At 41.5% G+C, this 19783-nt stretch overlaps 1 protein-coding gene across 1 annotated transcript; it reads left to right on the top strand.

The window, feature by feature from the left end:
- Positions 1-576: 576 nt before the first annotated feature.
- LOC137297636 (carboxypeptidase B-like) lies at positions 577-18930 on the top strand. Its single transcript, XM_067829525.1, has 12 exons — positions 577-610; positions 6519-6608; positions 9857-9932; positions 10497-10633; positions 12097-12193; positions 13044-13157; positions 13855-13959; positions 14670-14774; positions 15987-16080; positions 17047-17252; positions 18141-18213; positions 18686-18930. The coding sequence occupies exons 2-12, from the start codon at positions 6520-6522 to the stop codon at positions 18895-18897; spliced, it is 1308 nt and encodes a 435-aa protein (XP_067685626.1). The 5' UTR covers positions 577-610; position 6519; the 3' UTR covers positions 18898-18930.
- Positions 18931-19783: the final 853 nt, after the last annotated feature.

The following is a 19783-nucleotide window of genomic DNA, read 5'->3' as shown; positions in this document are numbered from 1 at the left end:
TGTTGTCATATCCCAGTTGCATTGATCAATGATCATGTTGTCACTCACTTGGTAGTCTGGTCCTCAGATCATTAACAGAGATCAAGTTGGGTCTTTGTGGTTTCATTGCTAGTCTTGTCCAGACTCGACTATTTACACACCGTCGCTATATAACTGGAAGACTGCCGAGTGTAGCAAACACTCAAATCATACTGATTGGAACTCATTAAATCCGGAAACTTTATCATCCGGACGATTGAGTTAAACCTGACATCCACGAACACGGTGATGACGCTGACTAATCAAGAAATCAATGATATTCTTCCTAATCTGAGATTCGAACCAAACCTACAATCAGAGGATCCAGACATGGTAAAGGGATGCAACTCATGAAACTGCTGAAACTGCCATCAACCTAAGTTTAAATACTGATAAACGAGTCGCGGGCAACAAACTACACAAGACAAGACTGCCATTATGAGATCCACCAAGAGTATCTCACTTCGACCAGTGGGTGTCCTAATTATCACCCTCACGTCGACCCACATCGAGGGGAGAGTTCACGACCCTTGGGATAACATGAGTCAGTGTCTGATTACAATACAAGTACACGGACGTTTCCACATTACACGTAAGTACAATATATATGCATTCAGAGTGTATGAAATGCAAGGAAATATGGCCGGTTAAAGACTACAATGAGTACCGGATGGTCAAAAGACGCTGAATCAGCATGCTTTGCTTCCACACAAATATGTCACTCTTACTGAGCACATGTACTGCATTACCCAATCAACATTAACTAGATGTATCTGATTACTAGAAGTTGGTTGCAATTATTGTAGCATTAATACTGATACGAATATTTTGCTATAATGCGATGCACATGTGTATATGGGTATTTATAATTATCATCACAACCATGTAGACTTATCATAGACCATGTTACTTATTATAAATCAATGTTGTTTCAAACCTAATGCTGACTTTTCATCGGATAGCAAGCATATGTGAATATGTCTTGTTGAATATGTGTAAATGGTATCCTATCCTGTTGTAATATGTCTAATAGTCTACATCTCTCTTATCTGCGAGTAGTCTGTGCTATATTTCTCTGTGCTCGTGTTTGAAATGTGCTCTCTTTAATTTCATGTTTACAATTCACCTCTGAAACACATCGGCAATTGACGTATGGCCCCTTCTCTCCCCCATCCCCCACACCTCCTCCCCTTTAAACATCTCATAAAATTGTGTTATCTAACCCTGTTTGACAAATATCACCTCCGCTGTTGTCATTGACTTACACCTCTCAACCATTGACATTTAAGAAATTTGGTAAACATTCAATAATAATTAAAATTACAAAAGCAGACACGTGCTACGGTAACAACGATAAGCATTACATTGCAATCGAACTGGGTCTTCGTTTAATGACGTATAACGGCTGCCACCACACCTGGTTCTGTCTATAAACAGCAACGATGGCGTCCTATAACGAGGAGTTGTTCTTGTGAGCGCGTCAAGCTGTGTGGCCGACCAGATAAACGACTTAAGAGTCGTTGAACAAAACCCCTCTCTTTCTGGCTTATCCGTCCTGTTTGATAAAGTCGGCAGCAGAGAGGGTCATATAAGGTAGGTGAAACGCTTCAAAGATATATGTATCTTATTGAAGAAGAAAGCTGAGCGATTTTGTCGTTGGACTTTACAGTTATATTCTCCAAGGGGCAGATGTTAAACGCTAAAAGTATTAAATTAATTTAAATGTCGCGCAAGAAAAAATGTTTGGTGGTTGAGATCGTAATGGGTTGTTCGATGATGAATTTGACACTTGTCTCACAGCTGAGTTGAGGACCTATGTTTGTTGTTTTCTGGCGAAGGATAAGTAACGTGTTCATTACGTATGTAAACGTGTTTAAAATCACTTTTTGGCAGAATGCTTCCTTTCAGACTGCAGTCGTGATCACTGTCATGTATCAGACAAACTAGCATTACTAGCCGTTTGAAAATTTTCCAAACAAGAACAATCTATTTGCAACATGAACAAAATACAATATTAATAGGACCGACTAATGCAAACATCCCCTTCATTTGATATAAATGCTGGGGGATCTTGGTGATATGTACAATACCGAGTAAACGAGTGTATATCTCATATCGTAATGTTTTGAAGGTAGTGTCTAAACCATACTTTATGAAATCTTGATCATTTCGATTGCTTAACGTACACATCCAGGCTAGAATTGAATTACTCTTCAACTGCATGACACGTCTAACGGGATTGGTAGTTCAGGTCGGGGTCGCAGGCTCGGTTGATGCAAATGAACCATGATATATATCGTAATAAATAAAAATAATAAATAAATAATAATATCGTAATAAATAAAGCTGGATACAGAAGAAATGGCGTCAGATGGAAAACGTGTGTATGTGCGTGTTTAAATGCGTGCGTGAATAGACAAACAGACGGTGCAGAGAAAAAGCCAGGTTAGGGATCCTTCTCAGTCAGTGCTGTTGAATAGCGTTGATGAGAATTGATATACACGTAATCTATCTAATACCTGTCACATATGTTCACGATGACACAATAAGACAGAACGTGGTTAACGACAGTGTGACTATAAATTCCACTTGTGAAACACAATATGAAGTCGAAATAGCATGGCCTCGTCACGTACCGTCAGCTGTGTACAATCTAACAACAGATATCCCCGTTCAGGAAACATGCGAGAATCACATTTTGAAACGTTAGCACGACCCTCCGGCTGTGACCCAGAATCTTGCATTTCCCGTGAATGTCTCCATATTGTCTGATGAGGTAACAGTGAGCCAACGTATCACCCCTAGGAAACAATTAAGGGAGTGATCAGTTAAGTGACTATATTCTGATACTCTTATATTTATTGTAGGTTGATATAAACAAACACCCTCGGTACATCTTTGGGGCCAAGGGGTGGTGGGGAAGCCTAATGGTTGAAGCATTCGATCTTCACGTCGAAAACCTGGGTTCGATTCCCCACAGGGTACAATGTGTGAAGCCCATTTCTGGTGTCCCCCGCTGTGACATGGCTGGAATATTGCTCTTGGCGTGACGTTAAAACAAACTCACTCACTCTTGGGTGAAATTGACGATGCCTGGATCCTGTCCAGTGTTCGTAACTTTTTACCATCAGTATATAGGAAAGTCATATTCTCCTGTGGTAGATTTGTCCATGTTATTGTTCATGGACTGTGGTAGTAACCAATATGTCCACATTCCCGGTGTGTTGAGTCAAGGAGATAACAGGCTATTGGTCGGAGGAGAACATAGATCTTCGCTATCTTATCTCGTCCCAGTTCATAAAAGGCGACTATGCTTGTCGTAAGAGACGACTAACAGGATCGGGTGGTCATGCTCGCTAACTTGGTTGACACGTGTCATCGGCTCCACATTGCGCACATCGATACTCATATTGTTGGCCACGGGGTTGTCTAGTCCAGACGCGATTATTTACAGACCGCCGCCACATAGCTGGAATATTGCTGAATGCGGCCTAAAACTGAACTCACTCACTCGTCCCAGTTATCTGCGTGTTTTGCTCAGGTGCCAGTTGTTTACTGCATTACAATAAATCGTTTTGATGGATATGTTTATTTACTTCACCAGACATTTATGAAGAACACAGTTTTCACATTTCAATGTGACAATGGACGAAGTAATGTTGTTGTTGTTTCCGCCGCGCTTAGCAATATGTTAGTTAATTTGCATACTAGTGGTTTGAAAATAATCCAGTCTGGGCCCGGCAATCCGGTGACTGACATGTGGGTGATCAATTCCACGAGCATCTAAGTAACTGGGATATTACGACGTCAGCAAGTAGACCTCCTGATCCCGTTAGTCGCGTATTACGACAAGCATGGGCTACTGAAGACCAATTCTAGCCTGGTCTTCGTGGTGCTTGTCTTTTAACCATGCTGTTATTTTTGGTTGCAGCTGCAAATCTATTTCTGTTATGTCCTTAATATTAGAAGAATTGGAGCCAGGGGAAGGGCGTGTTATTAATATTTGCAGTATGGATTTAACTTTTTGTGACAAAATGGATGATTCGTGAAAACATAGTCAGTGTTTATGAAGAAACATTTGGTGAATTTTGACACGGAAACCGAAAGAACATGTATATAAGACATGCATGTTTACACAATTCGCAGGTCGAGTCACAAAATACACAAATATAGTGTCATGTCATTTTTTAAACTTCAATGATTTCATTTCCACTACATAAAGGGCGATGGGGTAGCCGGGTGGTTAAAGCGTCATCCCGTCACGCTGAAGACCCGGGTTCAATTCCCCATATGGGTTCAATGTGTGAAGCCCATTTCTTTTTCTCCCACCGCGATATTGCTGGAAGGTTGCTAAAAGTGGCGTAAAACTAGATTCACTCACTCTTAGTCCGTAAAAATTAATGAATGAACCTGTATTGAAATCTTGACAGTTTCTTTACAAATATGTTTGGTACATTTCAAGTAAAAGATATAAATATATTTTCCTGGTACAAGGATACATGCTATATTTTGTCATTTGTGTCAAACAGAAAGAAACGACTGAGAAGAGTGATTTTAAGTGAATATCGTAAAATGAACATTGTAAATAAAAAAAATAAAAAATAAAATAATATGGACATGTCTTTTCTGACCTTACCAAGTTCAATGAAACCGTATTTATATCACGGTAGCGTTTATCATTGATCTACTAGTCGTCTCACCCCATGCATAAGATACGCCCCGCTCCACGTTGCATTCTTAGCGCTTCGTCATTCGTACGTCTGTGATAAACTATCAAGTTACGACAAGTCGTAATGTTACGATTTCTCTATGCATCGGAGTCCTGAGCCCCGTTTCACAAAGCTTTCGTAAGCCTAAGATCTCGTAAACACACGAGATCTTAGGCTTACGAGAGCTGTGTGAAACGGACCCCAGGATCGTAGATTTCATTTTCACAGAAATCCTGTGTCTTGAATTTATATCTGTATTTTGTATCTTGTAGTTCCTTGAAAGATAATAATCCGTTACAAAACAAAAAATCCCTTTGTGCGAAGCCTTTTGCAAAACCAGCTGGAGAATAAATATGAATTATTTAACTGATAATGTAACCGCAAAGGATCTAAACGCATACTCTCCAATTATCTCTGTCTCTTTCGTGATAAAAACGCATCTTTCCTAGAAGGATTGCAAATATGATGTGTTTGTCAAAAAAAAAAACCTCAAGTGAAGCATGTTTTAAAATTTGAACATTGCATGGGTCGGCAATATTGCTTAGAGTGAGTGGGTTTTGTTTTAAGTCGTTTTCAGCAATATTCCAGCAATATCACAGATTCCACACATTGTACCCTTGGGGTGTGACGATCTAACGCTTTAACCACAAGACTAGTCCAGCGACCCATGGTGTATGACGTGAATTTTGCATGTGAACGATTTTCATTTTCAAACAAAAACGACTGGAAACAAACCCTGTGATGCAGGATTTTTTGTCAAAATTAATGGTCCACAGTGACTTTTCGTCCTTCTTGAAACCCGTCGAAACTAAGAATGGCGTCCCATGCACGTGAATAACACCCTTCTACGTGGTGAAGGTGCGTTCCATGCGTTGTTTTTTATTTTTGCGGAGGTGATAAAAAAGAGAAATAGTAGCGCGTTCATAAGATATCCATCTTTGACAAGTTTGTGAACGCTGATACGTCCTATCATTTCCAAAGTGAACGTTCAGGTTCCCCGACCTTTTAAGAGAATATTTCTCTCATTATTTATAATATGCATTTCTTTCTTGTCTTGACATCGACGACACAGATACTCCATAAAATTCATTTATAACACAACACACACACACCAGTGATTGGATATACTAAAGTTATTATCCCCCAACATCATTACATATACTTGCTTAGGCGTTTGTCATGCACATTGTTGCGAATACCTAAACTGGGATCCGTGATGATCCTGGTTAGAACTGGTCTCCACCATAACATGTTTAAGAAAGGCGACTAACGGACTTGGTTTACACATGTTGATCACTGGAGTGTCTGGTCCAGACTGGATTATTTACAGACCATCGTCATATGGCTGGATATTGCTGAAAAACTAAACTCACTCACTCCCTTGATCAGTCACACATCTTCCGAAGCAGGAGGCTTCTGATTAAAGACCCCTCTTCCGGTGTTACGTGCAGATATGGCGGGCCTGTTGCTGAGTTACTTATCGCAAAAACATACATAGAGTAAATTTTGTACATCTCATTGTTTATAATTGGTTGTCAAACGCCCCACAATCACACAGTATCTGCCTTGTTGAAGCACATGTACATCTCATCAATTGCTTCTCAGACGTCTTACAATTACAAAGACGTTACGACCCCATGTAATCACAATCTGCTCACACAATCGCATAGAAATATAGATTTTTTGCAAACACATTTAACGCGCACATGCTACATACCGTATTAAAAACTATCCTGTCTGTCTACCTACCACACGCTGCGGGCTGTGACATATGCCTTTTTGTTCGTACAGAATGTTTGGAGCGTGGTCCGTGCTGGTGGCGGCTCTTGTCGCCGTCGATGTAGCTGTAGCAGACGACACACAGAGGATGCGATACGATGGGTAGGACTTTCTAGCCCTTGATTTAAGCCATTATTTATTTTTAGTTTTACAAATCTCCTTCTTTATTACTTTTATCACCGTTTTAATCTAAATAATGTTGTTTGTTTATCCATTGTATATAATGTTATATTTATTGCTGCCATAGTTTACTCTTTCAGGCGAAGATTGTCGCGATTGATTTACTTGTATTATCGTTTCGGTTTGCCTGTCGTCAGAGCTGTGGACTGGTATAAATCTATACTCACCTCTAATTTAGTTTCGGTTTTAAACTCGCTACGCGCCTAACATCTGTTGGACAGATGGTTTCATATTTTAGTAACCACACGTCAGACTGGGAGGGTAAATCTCAGCATAAACGGTGATAAATTGACAGACATGAAGGCCCAGATTCCGTACCTGGGAATTTTGTGTCTGTAAATAACTAAAGTATCAAAATCCAGTGATCAATACCATGACAATCGGTCAGCGCATTTGGGATACGATGACAAGTGCCAGGCAAGTCAGCAAGCCTAGTTTTTCCCGATCTGGATAGTCCCCTCTTAAAACAGGAATGGGTCACTGAAGGCCAATTATACATCGTATCTTCACAACATGACAACTTACGACAAGAGTAGAAATTCAGCCTGTTGGAATGTAGATTTGCTTCATGTAAGGCTTTTTAGCATTGAAGAGAGGACTTGGCATAATAATGTGGTTCAGGTAGACACAACGCCTAAATAATATTATAGAGATGATGTTAACAAAATCGTTTTTCTTTGCATACATTCGTACGGGGGAGATATTTGCCATGCATTGTTACATAATTGACTGTATGGTCAAACTGAAATGTTTACGGCGAATGCTATACGTTATAAATTGTCATTCCCGCCCTTGGAAATAGGTCTCCATTATGTTAGCAGGATTGCACTCTTCTTGCAATGATATAGATAGGCAAGTGATTACACGTGACTTGAGTAGACATTATGTTTTATTGCACACTGCAGATTCACCAAAAGAAATGGTTGTACAGGCAGGGGACGATATGTTGTAATTGCTTGAAAATGGTGAATTTGGTTGAGTAAGTGAATTTGGCGCCTTTGACAATCTTCTAGCAAAATCACTTCGAGAGACGTCAGAAATGGGTTTCACGTATTGTACTCGAACCTGGACCTTCGGCATGACGAGCGAACGCCTTAACCTCTAGGCTACCCAACCGCCTCTCAATAATCAGATTAAATGTGATTTAAATAAGTAAAATGATCGCCTTGTTCATCGTAAACAATCTATGACCATAGGCTTACAGACATCAATAAATCAATACAAATGTTACGAATATTTCTAGCAAGGACAACATGGAGACTAATTTTTCCAAATAAACACCTTTTAGGAGAAGACCTTGATTAATTTACTTTATTCTCACATTACATTTTTTTTACATTTTGTCTTTTTAATGCAACATATTGTTTCATATTTCCTCGTGTGCATGCCAAATATGACATGTTTGATAACGGCGTTATTCCCTATGTCGAAACGTCGCACTCATAGCAATAAAGAAGTTGACTATCCATAGAACTTCGTTTTCCTTCATCTTTATAATTGAATGCCTCTCAAAGAAAACTTAACGTAATTAACAATCGAATTCTAAATATATTCGAGCATCAATACAAATTCAGCCAACATGTATCTCTGTGGCAATGGATTTCAGAGGTTATATAATGAAAGGGCAGTCATGGCTAGGGCAAGAGCTAGGGCTAGGGCAAGCGATAGGCAGAGGATATCCAGAGTGAGTGTAAAGTGATCACGCAAACCAATATCTGCTGGTCTTCCAGAGACTTGAGATGTAACGTGACATGAAAGGCAAAGGAGTAGAACAGTCCACAATTTTGTCAGGATCTCTGCAAATGCCCATAAGGTTGTTACACAGGGCTAAATATATGACTGTCCGTCACTGACGTTACAAGTAAAATGACATTAGTTGGCACATTATGGAATTTGAAGTACGAATGTCATTTGATAATGCTTACAAGAATCTGTTTCATGCACAGTACTTAAGTTCATGCTTTCAATGTCGTTTCATTGTCGCTTCACGATAATAAACAAAATGTAATATTTTTTATTTATATTTTACTATATTCTAGTATACGATTAGACAGAATAACTTGAGGACATAAATAACGCTTTAATGGCACACGTTATGATGGAATCAGTTCAAGTACACAAATAATTCATGATACAGAAGCATGTATCCAATGTCATATGATACAGAATGGTACAAAACGATGGCGGTGTCCATGTAAGGAATATGGTATTTTCAGTTATTCAGTGAATAGGGACTGGTAAACAAGCTGTTACAGTTTATTTGAATACCGCCCCTAAACAACATAACATACCGATCAAAACCACCGGTGAAATTTGGACAAATGAGAAAGCAGTTACCATAGAGATAGCATTGGAGTAGTATGGATTCTCATATTATTTTTATACTTTATTATTTACAGACGTATAAATCACTATAGCCGAGTAGGAATTATCGAATGCTTAATTTGGCATAGACGACATTCGAAATTTATATTGAAACATATGCAGTGTTTTGATTTTAATCGTTCTTATAAAGCTGGATAGTTGATATAGGCTAGTATATTTGTTAAGTCTGATACTGTCAGATGTTTCGTTATGGTTTGTTCTCTACAATCCGTCACGTTGTCTAAACCGGATTAATTATTCAGTCAAGGTGAATGCCGGTTTAGACAGCCTCCACTGTACTGTCAGGAGTTTCATAATGGTATGTTCTCTACAACCCGGCACGTTGTATCACCGGATTAATTATTCAGCCCAAGTGAATGCCGGTTTAGATAGCTTCCACTGTACTGCCAGATGTTTCGCAACCCCTCTTCTTATTGTTGTTGTTGGCATGATGACATGCAGCGGTCAGTTTGTTACGTTTCATGACAAGGAGTACAAGATCTGTAACTGAAATGAATGTGATGGGTTACACGGATATCGATTGCAACCATTGAGTGAGTGAGTGAGTGAGTGAGTGAGTGAGTGAGTTGCGCCGCTTTTAACGATATCCCAGCAATATCACGGCTGGATACACCAGAAATGGGCCTCACACATTGTACCCATGACAGGAATCGGAAGGAAACGTGACGGCCGAGCGCTTTAACCACTAGACGACCCCACCGCCCATTGTAGCCACATAAATCCTGCCACGCCCTCCTTAGTCCCCCTGCAGAGTTTTACCAGTACTGTGTTCTACACTGACACAGGTACACCATCCACCAGGCTGTTTCTACATCCCATGATCAGCTGCAGCAGTTTATGTCCGAAACCAGCCATCTACCTGTAAGTAACAGAGCGAGTGAGTTAACAGCCATCTACCTGTAGGTAACGGAGCGAGTTAACCAGCGATCTACCTGTAGGTAACAGAGCGAGTGAATGAGTTAAGTTTTATGCCGTTACAGCAATATTCCAGAAATATCACGGCGGAGGACACAAAATGTGCATCAGACATTGCATCCCTTTGAGGAATAAAGCCCGGGTCTTGGGCGTGGCGAAAGAACGCTTTAACCACCTCCCCCGCAAGGTACAAAGTGACCCTCTATTTATTTCCAGAATAACACTTGTACTCTCATGTATACCTTTATTCGTTTCCAAGAGTGTACCATAATTGGCTAATTTGTTTTCATGCCCTGAACGGGCCATATGCCTTGAAACATTGCACGGCCATTATAGGTACAATACACTGCGGCTATAAGGGACAAGCCTGTAACGAATTGATTTTATTTCCAGTACACTTACTTATATTTTCTTTGAAATGTGTATAACGAACTTCGGCTTTAACGAGCTGCTGGTAGCGGTCCGGTTGAGTTTATAACCATGGTTTACTGTGTGTTTTCTGTCGAACAGCTGAGCTTTTGGCACATTCCACACGCCGTCAACGACACCATCGACATCATGGTCGGCCCCGATGTGTTGCACGATCTCAAGACAGTGTTTGACAAACTCAAGATGGAGTCAAAGCAGGTGGTCGATAATGTGGAAAGGTAAGTGTATTACAAGTGACCGATTGCAAAAATTATTACATTCTCCTGTTTCTATAATTCGCCAAAATCGGTAGAGACATGTGTCATAAGCGAAGGTACGTCATTTCGAGCAACAGGTTTAGGTGTAACATTCTTGATAAACGAACATAAATGTGACTGGTGACAAGCGACGGAACGTGCATTACGTACTATAATTGGACATATTACCCGCAATACGTACAGCTGGTGACATTAAGTGAATCATTACGTTTGGTAAGTATTCTTGAAACGTTCGTGGGCCTAAGAATTCTTAACTTTTATCGTAGCCAAAGTGTTAAGAGTGCGCTTACGAAGTTCGTAGGGTTACGAACGTTTCGAGAATAGATATCCCGGTACGTGATTTAACTGAGCAGGTAGCGTTACGTGTAAAGCGTTTTACAGAAAGACCCCTGAGGATCCAGGGTAGATCAGCAACCCATGCTTGCCATAAAGGCGACTATGCTTGTCGTAAGAGGCGACTAATGGGATCGGGTGGTCAGGCTCGCTGACGTGGTTGACACATGTCATCGGTTCCCAACTGCGCAGATCGATGCTCCTGTTGTTGGTCACTGGATTGTCTGGTCCAGATTCGATAATTTACAGACCGCCGCCATATCGCTGGAATATTGCTGGGTGCGGCGTAAAACTAAACTCACTTACATTTATAGAAACCAGTAAATACATTACCTATGACAGGTGAACGTGGCTGTGACACGTTTGATAGATACTGACTTGTGAATTACCTATGCCAGCTGACAGAATGTACATAAGATAGCTCAACGTACGTTCAAAACTTACGACATACTTCCGGCCAAAATTACGTATGACGTACAAGTGTCATGACGTGCAGTGAATTCAAGACCGACAACGGAATGTCACGTACGTGTGCTACGTGTGCTACGTATTCTACGTATGCTAGGTGTGGCAGGTAATGATACGTATTTTACAGATCACAGCTGTCAGAACGGTTTATATGTGTTACCTGTGATAGTGTCTGTATTGATTAGCGACAAACTGAAATGCCAAGCCATGGTTTTTTGTTTTACTACTTGATTTTGCCAGATACTGTCAGATGGCAGTAACAGGTTGCACAAGGTGTTCTCACGTCTTTCCTCAGTTTTCAGTCAATAATAAATTTTTGTAAATTTTGTTTATTATTTCATCTGGTTGAGACCGACGCTGGCGTTCATTGACGTAATTAACAGTAGACATCTACAAAAAAAAATGTGTTTCTTTTTTAAAGTAAATGTATATATTGCAATTTATTAAAGTCAGTGTGCTATATTTAAATAATTTTAGATACAAATCTGATGTAATTCAACAATGCCATGATAGTAAGCAGTTACAATATACCACTGTAAAGCATTGTTTATCCATGATATTGGGTTTGTTAAGTTGATATATTGCTGACATGTCATCATTGAATAGTTGTCCATGTAATGCAGCCTGTTTGAGAAGGAACGTCGCTCCGTGCACCACATCAGGCGACGCGCCACCCCTTCCATCCGCTCCTACACCCTCAACTACCACTCCTACTCAGAGGTTAGACTCATGTTTTCTATCACCAGAATGACCCGTGAAGATCCGGGGTACAATAGATCTTCAATAATCCATGCTTGCTACAAAAGGTTTGTCAAGTGAGGCGACCAAGGGGATCGGATCGCTGACTTGTTTGACACATGTCATCGGTTTCCATTCGCGCAGATCGATGCTCAGTCACTGGATTGTCTGCTCCAGACACGATTATTTACACACTGTTACCATATAGCTGGAATATTGCTGTGTGTGGCGCAACACTAAACGAACTCACTCTCTATCACCAGAATCATAAATTATACTTGGTTAAACTGACATGTTTTACCGTTGCCATTTATGGACGACAGAAGAATTCTGTGGACATGGCATTACGAATATTTATAAATAAAAAGACACCCGCCACGTTACAATTTTCAAAGATAATGCATTAGTTGCAATTCGTGTTTGGTAACAAGGTGGAAACATATTTATTTGCTGTGGTATGCGCGTGGAGACATATTTTTGTTGTGGCAACCATTTTAAGCATGGGGATATGTTTTAGTTTTGGTAATCATCTGGAAACATATATTTTTGCTGTGGCAACGACATGTAAATATATTTTTGCTATGGAAACCAGGTAAGCAGGTATATGGAAACAGATATTAATGCTCAGGCAACCAAATGGAAACAGATATATGTTTGATGTAATTGCTCGATACCAAGAACAGGCGTGAATCGCTGCTGTTGACATGGCTTCAACCATGAGTCGACAAGCTGTCGGTCCTTGTGAGACGTAATGCTTAAGTTCGAACTGAAACGTATGCACGATAGAGACATACGTTTCTATGAATGCCTGACTCTGATCGTCTTGCCACAGATTATCAACTACCTCCACGCCGTGTCCAATAGCACAAACAAGTCGCCCAACGTCCACGCCGACTACTTCTCCATCGGGAAGACCACACAAGGCAATGACCAGGTCATGATCAAGGTACAAACTGAAGGACAGAAGGTTTAGAATTGTTCAAAGAGTTGAGTGTTTCAGTACAACAAAGGCGAGAGTGTTATTGTCAGGAGACTTTCTCATTATTAGGCAAGGTTGAGGACAACGTCTTGTGAGATTGTTAGAGTCTGCAGTTGTGGCGTTTCTTTTCCAACTTTCAGGTCAAGATTGGTGATTCTTCAGGAGTTGTTTGTAATGGTGTAAGGGCAAAAAGGCCTATGTGAGGTGAATGCTTGTTGTGTGAGTGAGTTTGGTTTTACGCCGCTTTTAGCAATATTCCAACGATATCACGGCGGGGGACACCAGAAAATGGGCCTCAAACATTGTACTCATGTGGGGAATCGAACCCGGGTCTTCGGCATGACGAGAGAACGCTTTAACCACTAGGCTACCCCACCGCCCCAATTGTTGTGTGAGATTATTTTTCGTCGGTATGGCGCTTGACATAGCTGCATGACTGGTAGTTCCTGAACACGGAATTCGTTTCACAACAGTCTGGCAGCCATGGTCAGGGGAGTTTAGTCGTTATCCATCTTGAGCAAACGTAGAAAAGAGTTTCAGAGAAACATCAGGTCACAGTGACCCAAGCAGATACAGGCCTCCTGTCAAAGCAATATCATGAAGGCCAGTTAGGAGTATTCGTGAAAAAAATTATGATGACATGATGAGCTCATTTATTTGGCAGATCTACCGCCAGGACGGAAGAACGAAGCCCGCCATTTTGATTGATGGCGGAATACATGCTAGGGAATGGATCGCCCCTGCCGTCGTCATCAACTTCATCTATCAAGTGAGTGGATTTGGGGGCGGAAATACTGAGTTGGGCCTAAGGCCACTTTGTCAGCCTACTGCTGGAGGAACACCCGACCTGATGCCAATCTAAGACGTTTGTCTGTTTGGTAAGCAGCTGCCAGTTCAGACAAATCTAGAGATGCAATAACGGCTATACAGAACCTCTAATGATAGGTTTCAGGGGTGCCAAAGGGCCGTACTCTACGGAGTCTTTAGACGACTGGGCCAGAAAAAGACGTGTTACATGACCTATAATCAAACATCTACGTATTAAAGAAAAGAATGTGTCATTCACTTTGACCACTGAAGAGGAAGGTCAGTTTTTGGTGACACTGCAGTTACAATGGACATCTCCATGCTGTGGCTGAGTGGATAATATGGCTGACATTGTAAGCTGGAGATCAGGACTCAACCCAACAAACATACTATCTGTGCTTTACTGAGAAAAGTGTAATCGTAAATGTAACATTTATTACATTTGACCAAATGGCACTAAGTATTCATTACCACCTACCCATAAAAACGGCTTAAAACTGATTTTTCAGCAACCCAATCTTGTCGCAACAAGCGGCGAACAGAGTCTGTAGTCCAGACTCCAGTTATATGATCGACGTCTAATAGTTGGAATGAAGCTGAGTCCGGCGTTAAGTAATAAATAAACAAACAAACATCCCTGCCTCAAGCAGTATGTTCCCCTGCGTGTTTCAGTTGGCTTTCGGCAGAGATAGTGAAATCAACGCCATGTTGGACAACTTTGACTGGTACCTCTTGCCCTTGGTGAACCCGGATGGATACGAATACAGCCGGCTTAGGGTAAGCTGGGATGGACGGGTAGGCAGGAAGGAATGGGGTAAGCTGGGGTGGATGGGTGGGCTGAAAAGAACGGGTTAAGCTGGGATTGATGGGTATGTACGAAGGAATGGGATAAGCTGGGGTGGACGGGTAGGCTGGAAGGAACGGGTTAAGCTGGAGTGAGTATGTACGAAGAAATGGGGTAAGCTTGGGTGGACGCGCAGGCAGGAAGGTACGGGTTAAGTTGGGTAGTAGGGATAAACATTGAGGATCGAGATAAACACTGTTGAGATGGGACTTTTTCATGAGTGTGTCTGTAGCCACTTGTTGTAGCCGTAGGGTTGTATAGTGTTACAGATCCCGCGTCCAATACCACACCGAAGCATGAGACTCATCAACCTATCCAGACAATGACCTACTTTCCATCCAATCCGAATTTTCTCCTATGAAAGTGAAAATAGACACCACAAACAACTCTGGTTACACTGTATTCCAATTCCTTGTTCATACGAAAATGGTATTTATAAATGAATTTTTATTTTAAATTTTAATACCAAAGCATTTCTATATTTTATGTCGGGGTTAAGGCAGCATACCTTAACTAAGAAATCACAGACTGTCTTTGTTTTAGGATGATTCCCAGTGCATCTGTCTCACTGTTAGACATCTGTTACACCTGCTATGTGTTTTTGCCCTTATTCAGTGTAATTCTGTAACACAGTGAGACTGATATAATATCAATTCCGTATGAGATCACTAAAGTCTTCTAGCGGCAGAGCCTCGTTTTGAGATTTCCGCAGTTTCCAGATTTCCGTTTGTTAGAGCTCGCTGTACGACGTGCTTACAAGAATTAGAATGGGCGTAGTGTTGCAATATACATGTGTTTGACGTGTCAAATCATACTAATTAATATTTATATGTCCAGTTAAATGAATTAGTCAAAAGTTCCGGACTGGTTATCGCGATAAGTTGCGCGGTAGGACGGAGCCCATTAAACAGGAAACTAGACTGTAATCAATGTTTTGACTTATAGGAGTTGAAGGTAGGGGTATACATGGTGTGTATTGATATGGGTGAGGGTGGAAGGGATGGGTTATGGTGTTAGTTGGACAGGGTCCACACAGGGTAAGGGCAGACAAGATGGGACGCACTTGGTCGGGGTAGATAGAAAGGGTAACTTAAACCTTTGAAGCCACCTGTTTTGTTGTGATGTATCAGTGGTGTTTCCTATAGGACAGGTCGTGGAGGAAGACGATGAATGTCAACCCCGGTAGCCCCTGTAAAGGCACCGACGCCAACAGGAACTTCGACTTCCACTGGAACCCATGTGAGAATTCCTTCTGAATCTGACCACAACATTTAGTGTTGTGTAGCGCTATGTAACGGTGAATAGAGTGAGTGAGGTTAGTTTTACGCCTCTTTTTATCAGTATTCCAGCAATATCACGGCGGTGGATACCGGGAGAATCGAACCCGGGCCTTGGTGGGGCAGTTTTGGAGAAGGTTTTTATAAGTTGAAGAACTTGTCCCCAGTCCTTTTCACACTGCGAATAAAATATGTTTAAACTAAACTAAACTAACCCGGGCCTTCGGCGAGACGAGCGAACGCTTTAACCACAGGCTAGGCTACCCCACCACTTTCTCAATGCCGTGTATCTGGTCATGTTTTAGTAATATCAGTTTATGGAAGATTTTTAAAGATTATGATTGTAAAACCAAGGACATGGGAATACCTAACAAACAGTGCGGCAATAAAATGTGAATGGAAAATGATGAGCAATAAGTACTTTGATCATGTTCGAATCACTGTTCGCCCTCAGTATATTTCTGATACTGTCAGCACTATATCAGACACAGAATGATAGTCTTTCGCCACACATTAAAATTACACTTAACTGAATATTTTTAAAACCACTTAAACCTGACACTCACCGACATTAATCATATGGTCTATCCCCATCACAGATTTTCGGCGGGATGGTGGGGTAGTCTAGTAGTCTAATGGTTAATTGTTGCGAAGGCCCGGGTTCGATTCGATTCGGCTTATGTACAATGCGTGAAGGAGACATCCATTTCTGTGCCCCTTTCTGTGAGTTTCCGCTGGAATATTGTCTGAAAATGGTGTAAAACATTTCTGACATACTCATTCACTTTTTCCGACTTTATAAACATTTATGAGGCTGTACATATATCGGGGTTACACTATCATGATTGATCTTACCAGTTGTGTCAATCCATTCTTTAGTAAAATTGCTTAAAGTGACGTAAAACCCGACTCACTCACCCACTCACAGATTCTGGCGGAAGCACCAATCCCTGCGAAGAAGTATATTCCGGCAGCTCCGCCTTCTCCATCCCAGAGTCTAGGAATCTGGGGAGCTTCATGAGACATCACGGGTCCTCTATCAAGGCGTACCTCACCTTCCACTCCTACGGACAGTACTTCCTCTACCCCTACGGTTACAGCAGCTACTCAGTGGCACCTGACTACGCTGAACTGGTACGTCACATATCTGGGGCCTCTTTCACAAAACAACCTCTACTAACTTTAAGTCCCGGTCTTTAACACTGCACTAAGGTTACATTGGTGACTTCAGATCACTTTAATGCTTTGTTAAAGGAGGTCCTGGCCCTCATTATAACTGTGTTCTTGGTGACTTCAGATCACCGTAATGCTTTGTGAAAGGAGGTCCTTGTCCTCATAATAACTGTGTTCTTGGTGACTTCAGATCACCTAAATGTTTTGTGAAAGGAGGTCCTGGCCCTCTTTATATCTGCGTTCTGTCCTTCATATGATCGTACGTTCAAATCACAAATTTACCCTGGTTATAGTCATCAGTGTATCAGCGCTAAACCCGTGTTAAATGTTTAACCAAAACAGTAGACGTCTTAGAAAACAGCCAGCATCAGTTTCAGCGAGTTTTTCCCCCCACATGGAGCCTTCACGCCGTAATATTTCGATCACATTTTAACGCGGCGTCAAAATGGAAGCATTCACTCATTATCATTCGTGGCCGTTCGCTCCTTCCGTAACCTGCCAAAACGGCGTTCCCGGAACAACATGAATAGTCACGAATGTTTTATGTCGCTTTTACTAGCCTTTAGACACATCTACGTAATCAGACATTTTGTCTGAATGGGCGAGTCAAACAAACGTCTGTAAATGTGGAATTCAGCTGAGGTGAATCTCATTCTCATTCTTTGACCATATACAACTGAACTATCGCTGACACACACGTTAAACCATATTCATGGTTGTGTCTTCATTCCAGAGGTGTCAAGAATCTGAAACGAACTACTCCACACTCTCAAAATATCAGTTAATTTCGGTCTTTAGTAATAGTAACTTGAGACATCGTATCCTGACAAAATGTTCTGACTGTTCTAGGCGTCTTTGGCTCGAACAACAGTGGATGCCATGTCTAACGACTACTTCATTGGGGCCTCCGGGAAGGATCTGTGTAAGTACCACCAGTTACACATAGTGAGTGAGTGAATGAGTTTGGTTTTAAGCCGCTTTAACAATATTCCAGCAATATCATGGCGGGGGACACCAGAAATGGGTTTCAAACATTTAGCCCATTTGAGGAATCGAACCCGTGTCTTCGGCGTGCCGAGCGGATGCTTCAACCACTAGGCTACTCCATCCCCCACACCAACTCCACACCGCCCCCCATCCCCCGGCCCATGCTACATGAAACAGAGACAGGGTAATATCTTCTGTTTCTGTGATCGTGTTGGCAACGGACAAGTCATTCAACTAATAACTGTTTGTTTTCCCTTAATTATAACAGCTACCGTCTAAAAGTAGTGTGGTGTATAACTTTGGCTTAATACTAATAACCCATAAATTGGCAAGACGTCTCTACCTGCAATATATGATCAAAGCGCACGTGAGAGCTGTAATGACTACACCTTTTGTGTTCAATTCAGATCCCGCCGCGGGAGGGTCTGACGACTATGCCAAGGGTGCTTGTGGAATCAAATACTCCTACACCGTGGAGCTTCCCCCAAGGGACGCGTTCGGAGGGTACACGGGTTTCATACTTGACCCATCACAAATACCCGAGGTGGCGGCTGACACTCTCAACGGACTTAAAGCTTTTGCCATTGAACTGGATCGCAGACATCGGCTACGTCTGTAGAAGTGTTACGGAATTAAATATGTATCTACCTAGCGTTCTGGTGAAGTCCTTTTACAGCGCAGACTGTGTATTTCCATTATAGTAAATAAGCATGTACAATCGACGGTGAAACACTTACAACTTATCAACATACGTATGTATATTGTCTTGTTCGCCAGATTAAAGGGCGGTGGGGGTGAAGTGGTGTTTAACATCGTGCTCAAGAATATATCGCTCATAAGACGACGTACATGCGTATGTGGACTGGTCCATACTTCATAGTGCTAGCTACACGAATTCAAGCATGAATACCCAACTCAGAAAAATTATTGTGGTTCCGGGACGACCAATCCTTGTTGCGCCCTTTAAATCGGAGTGCCAGCAACCAACAGATGCCATATTTTAACATATTTTGTTATGGCGCCCCGGGATCGAACCTGCGACGTTCCGCTCTCCGGGAGGACGATCTAACCCTACACCACGGAGACGGTGGTTAAAGCGTTTGCTCATCACGAGGAAGACTCAAGTTTGATTCCCGATATGGGGACAAAGTGTGTAGCCAATCTCTGCCGTTCCCTACTGTGATATTGCTGTTCCGGCAATGGATCCTACATCATCAATCATCGTTTCATAGATATATCGTGTTCGAATATATTCCACAATTGGTTAGTAATTTACAACCAAAAAGTGAGCGAGTTACAATTCAAAGTCACATCAGCAATATCGGGACGAGAACTGTTAGGTTTAGACATAGTAACTGATGGTTAATTGTAAAAACATGTCAATGAAGGACAGTCAAATAACTAGATTATCACAGATTTGAATTCAAAACCAGTAATGAGATCTAAACCAGGGGTACCATAGATGATGATACAGGGTACAAACAAACAGAATGTATGAGAACAAA

This window comes from Haliotis asinina, chromosome 10 (assembly GCF_037392515.1).
Source record: "Haliotis asinina isolate JCU_RB_2024 chromosome 10, JCU_Hal_asi_v2, whole genome shotgun sequence".
NCBI lineage: Eukaryota > Metazoa > Mollusca > Gastropoda > Lepetellida > Haliotidae > Haliotis > Haliotis asinina.
The sequence above is the reverse complement of the archived record's forward strand: the minus strand, read 5'-3'. Positions and strand labels throughout refer to the sequence as shown.